This window comes from Cyprinodon variegatus, unplaced genomic scaffold (genome assembly GCF_000732505.1).
Source record: "Cyprinodon variegatus isolate N-32 unplaced genomic scaffold, C_variegatus-1.0 Scaffold309, whole genome shotgun sequence".
NCBI lineage: Eukaryota > Metazoa > Chordata > Actinopteri > Cyprinodontiformes > Cyprinodontidae > Cyprinodon > Cyprinodon variegatus.
This window is the reverse complement of record NW_015150762.1, coordinates 664,096-669,076: the sequence shown is the minus strand read 5'-3', so window position 1 is coordinate 669,076 and position 4,981 is coordinate 664,096. Positions and strand designations below refer to the sequence as shown.

The window sequence follows — 4,981 nt, the reverse complement described above, 5'->3', positions numbered from 1 at the left end:
CATCCATCCATCTTCCAAACTTTACTTATATCTTATCACTGTACTTATATTTATACCTTTTTAAAAACTCAAGCATTGAGTATTTTTAATCTTAGGAAATATCATTAAACCTTCCCCAAAATTAAACTACAACAAGAGCTAAATCTCATGTTTGTACCACCACTACTATCATGGCCTTCACATTTGGATTTCAGGTTTGAAAACTGCTTGATTTTTTTTTTCTCTCAAATTCTTAAGATAGTTAATTTACAAAAGTGTTGATTCAGTACAACAACAAACACTGCTGTGTCTCTAAACCTCCTCTTGATTATACAGTAATTTACACGTTAAATAATATCTGTCATGTAGTTTTATCAGCTTAAGATGGGCGTAGACATGGACGTGTAACGTCCATCACATCATTTTACATCCTGTAGAAATGATAAAAATCACAATAACGACCTTTTTTCATTCCTTATGCATTCCTCATAGAGAAAAGAACAATATTACAGAGTGATTTGTAAACAAATTTCATTATATCTCCTTTTTAACAAATAAAACCAAACCACAGGAATGTTGAAAATGCTTATTCACACTGTCCACAGTTTTTACATTCAGCCCAAATGCCGCTTTTACTCTCCACTGTTTAGAGACTCTGGCAACATGACTTTAAGCTAGCAAAAATGACAATAACCAAGGAAACTACCTGTGCTGTGGTTCTTGTGGATTGTTTGCAGTATTAACATTTTAAACAGTCTCACAAACTCACTCAGCGGTGTTCTAGCTGCCATAAATAATCGTGTGGGCTAAAGGCTCGTCTCCGCTCTGGACCCCCTGCAGAGGACGTGTTGGTGCTCCCTCACAGCAGAGGTACAAACGGCGCCACTTCTCTGCCTGTCTGTGCTTTTCTCTAACATCACCTCTTGTGCCACATCATGACCTGAGAAAACTGTTACAGAAACCAAATTTTTGACCTTCTGAAAACAACAACGCATTGTTTATTGATTTTCTTTTTACCCATTTTTGTTTAGCAGAACATAAAGACACATCCCTCCATCCTTCTATCCGCCTGTTTGTGTGCACTGCCTGCCAGCACAGAGGGCAATCAGAGCGTGTGGAGCTAAAACAGGCTGTGCATTGACAGCAGTCCTCCTGCCATCTTCACTTAAGGCAGGATGTCCATGTGCCGACGAGCTGAGTCACTGCACCTTCGGCGCATCACACGGTGGTCTCGTACTCCATCACTTCTTTGGCTGTGCTCAGGCATCGGTACTGAATCCTTGGCGTCACTGGGGCTGCGCTCTCCAGCACCAGGATGGTTTTACGCAGTCGTCGGTCGATGTAATGAGCGTCCCATGCAGGGTATTTCTTTCTTGGTAAGTCTATTCGGATGACGGGCCCCTCTGTCCTGGGTTTGAGATGAGGCACTGGGAGCTTGGCTCCCCTCGGTGGGCGTACCTTAAAGACGTCTCCGTCCATCCCAGACTCCCTGTCCAACCCTTTAGTTCTCTGAAGGGTCCTAGGAGGGCTGCTAACTAGATCAGGGGGGAGGCTCGCTGTTGGGGAAGCCATCACCTCCACAGGTACCTCCTTCTGTGCTATATAACCCCACCCTGACATGGAGCCATTAGGGTGAAGCAAGCAGTAATACACAAACATGAAGAACGTGCCAAGAGCATAGCTGCTGGCCACTACGCAAACCATGACGACGGCGTAGAAGTCTGGGCCGCTGTGGTGCTCCGGGGTGCCACGGTACAAGTACCAGGCAGTGGTGAGCGCCACGTTCTCGATGAACACTGTCAGGCTGTAGATGAGCAACCTGCAGCGGGTGCGGCCCTCTCTGACACTGAACCAGCAGAAGATATACACGATGCCCACCATCATGTTGTAGATGATCTCCTCCCACTTGGACATGCAGAAGTCTGTTTCCCCCTGGATTATCCAGAAGGTCATGATGCACCAGTGGGCCACGATGAAGATGCCAAAGTAAAGGCGGGATATGGAGATGAACAGGGCGAAGGCCAGCGCGCGAGCACCAATGGTAAACAGGTGCCACAGGATCTGGACCATCACAGCTTTGTAGGTCATGGGAAGCTTGTCATCTCTTGAGTCTCTCAAGACTTTCTGGTAGGAGGAGATCATCCAGGCGAGAGATAGCAGCGAGGTAGAGGCTGAAATCCCTGCAGAGACGAGAAGAGGAGAGGTTAGAAGGATGGACTCATTTTCTCACCATTTGGCATAAATGCAAAAAAAAAAAAAAAATCATACCTCTTTAAGTTCTTCACACTATCATTTGTAGATTTTTGTGTTAGACCAACCTTAAAGTTTTTTTCTTGATTTGGATTCACCACCTTTTACTCAAATACTCAATAGTACTTGATTATATCATGAAAGTAACTTATAATTATGTATAATTAATATTCTTCGTACCTACAGTACTAATTTTAATGATATTGTTTATATAAACTGGGCTGCTCAGTGCCGCAGTGGGTAGCACTGCTGCCTTGCAGCAAGAAGGTTCTGGGTTTGATTCCCGGCCTGAGGTCTTTCTGCATGGAGTTTGCATGTTCTCCCTGAGTATGTGCGGATTCTCTCTGGGTACTCTGGCTTCCTCTCACAGTCAAAAAAAACATAACTGTTAGGTTAATTGCCTTCTCTAAATTCCCCTTAGGTGTGAGTGTGTGATTGGTTGTTTGTCTCTGTGTTGCCCTGCGATGGACTGGCGACCTGTCCAGGGTGTACCCCGCCTCTCGCCCATTGACTGCTGGACATAGGCACCAGCACCCCTCGCGACTGCACTCGGGATAAGCGTGCTAGAAAATGGATGGATGTTTATATAAACCAGTTGTGATTTCTTCCATGCCATCTATTTCACACTTTTATGCTTAAAAATTGTTTAATTTTCATTTTGTGTAGTGAAAGCTAAGAAATCTTATATGAAATCTAGGACAATACTTTACCTTTAGAAGTCAGTGTAATGGAAAACAGTTTAGCTCGGTGTAATTTCATCCTTAAATCCAGCTATTCAGGCCCCAGAGGTTTGTTGACCTGACTCCACCAGATGGATTTGCTCCGCATATCCATCTGGAAACCTTTGGTAGAAGTAATTTTGGGAAGGGGCGAAAATATTGGTTAGCTGATTGGCCTATGTTGGTGATAGACGGGCCAAATAAACCAATCAGATCAACGAAGCATATGACGTAACAGAGCGACGACGTAGAGGAGCCAATTGATAGATCAAACTCTTGCCAAAACTAGTCGGGAGAAGAGCAAAAACATCTTTTCCTCTGAGAAAAGCCTCCAGAGCAGTGTTTTGCTCTTCTTTCAGTGAAGAAATACTCTGTAATTCCGATAAAACTTGCTCGATAGCCACGCTAACGCTAGTTTCATCGGCTGAAGCCGCCATGTTCTTTAGACTGAACTGTCGCGCTTCTCTTTGCGTCACACCTCAACCCGCCTCAAAGCCAACGCTGATTGGACGTTCGTTTGGTGAATGGCTCCAAATTTTCTTTAACGGAGAGTCCATGAAAAGTCCTATTTGTAATTTACAATTGCAAACATGGGAGTGCTATGGTCGGTTTACATCAACACTTTTTGGCCTGCGTGCAAATAGCGATATGGTGCTAAAAAACAAAAACACCACTCATGAAGTTGGACACAGAGTCTCCGTTCTGATACATGGTTTTGGATTCATGTAGTGGTGAAGCTTTTTTTTTTAATTATTGTTCAGAGAAACTCTCTGGAAACTCTCTGAGCTTGAGCTATTTTGCATAGATGAATGTAGAATTTATTCATTCTCTTATAACCTAAAAGATCGGTCATTTCCCCAGTCTGTAATCTCTAATATTTCCATTCCCTTCCAGGTCAAAATTACTTACTCCTATAAATTGGATTAGGGCATTAAGCCCAGAGAGAAACGCTGCAGTCAGTGGTTGTGATGTTAAATAAAAGTAAAGGGGTATGAATACTTTTTGGAAGCTGTGTAAATGTTAGTGTGGCAGGTTGAGGAGAGCTCAAGTGACCAATCCTGCATGGTGTGAGCCACAGCATTGTGTTAAACAGATGTGATGCTAATGATCTTTGTGGCGATGGGTCATTGGGTGGTACTCACCCTGAAGAGGCAGCACCTGACTGGTGTAGATCATGATGCCGAGCTGCAGCACCAGCTGGGGAGCGCTCTTCAGGAAGGACTCGAGCAGACGCAGCATGCTGATATCGGCGCTCTCAAACATCATGCGCCAGTAGTAGTTACGCCTCTCTGGGTCTCCATGCCAGCGGCTCTGCACTCCCAGATACAGGGCGTGGACATACCTGTGCATCAGAGGATTCAAGGTGTCACCAGTTTGTTTGCTCTACTAGAATACGAGATGTTTAAACCATTGATTTTTCAAACAACATCTTTCAAAAGTCAGAGCTCATTATTTACAACTATGGGTGGTGGTCAGTAGTTCCTTCCAAATCCATAGTTTGTCCCTCATTTGAGATTTAAATTAAACTAAAACTCAGCTAAGCAGCTATACATTAAAAGCAGACATCAGAAAGAGAAATATGAAGCATGTCTATAATCTCTGTCCTTTAGAAAAAAACATGAAAATGGATGCAGTAACAGCAGGAATTGCCAAAAAGAGGGAGAAAAAATCCATAGAAATGCTGTTAGCATCGGTTTTTTATACAAAATTGCTGCATCTAGATGATTGACCTTACCATAACTGAACATGTTTGGAGAAATGCTGATAGATTTCAGCGAGCAGTGAAGCAGTAAATGTCTCTGTAATTGCCTTGGGAGAGAGGGTCAGAGGAGACTCATGTCAAGGAGACTACTGAACCGCAAGAGAGACTGTATGCTGCGACACATTTGGTGAACTTACAACAGCTGTTCAATGAGTTCCCTTTGGTTTTTATGTGATAGAACGACACAAAAACAGATTGTAAAAGATTGGCATGCACTTTGTAGAAGTGTAAAAGGCTACTCGGTTTTCAGCATTTTGATCAGATAATCTGT

At 43.4% G+C, this 4,981-nt stretch overlaps 1 protein-coding gene across 1 annotated transcript in view; it reads right to left on the bottom strand.

Moving 5' to 3' along the window:
* Positions 1-6: 6 nt before the first annotated feature.
* Positions 7-4,981, bottom strand: part of LOC107090695 (XK-related protein 7-like) — an 8,398-nt gene continuing 3,423 nt past the window's right edge. The window contains exons 2-3 of the mRNA XM_015384244.1: positions 4,091-4,290; positions 7-2,159 (exon numbers count right to left, since the gene is read on the bottom strand). Of these exons, the coding sequence (XP_015239730.1) occupies positions 1,198-2,159; positions 4,091-4,290 (1,162 nt within the window). The 3' untranslated portion in view covers positions 7-1,197. The remainder of the gene's footprint in view (positions 2,160-4,090; positions 4,291-4,981) is intronic.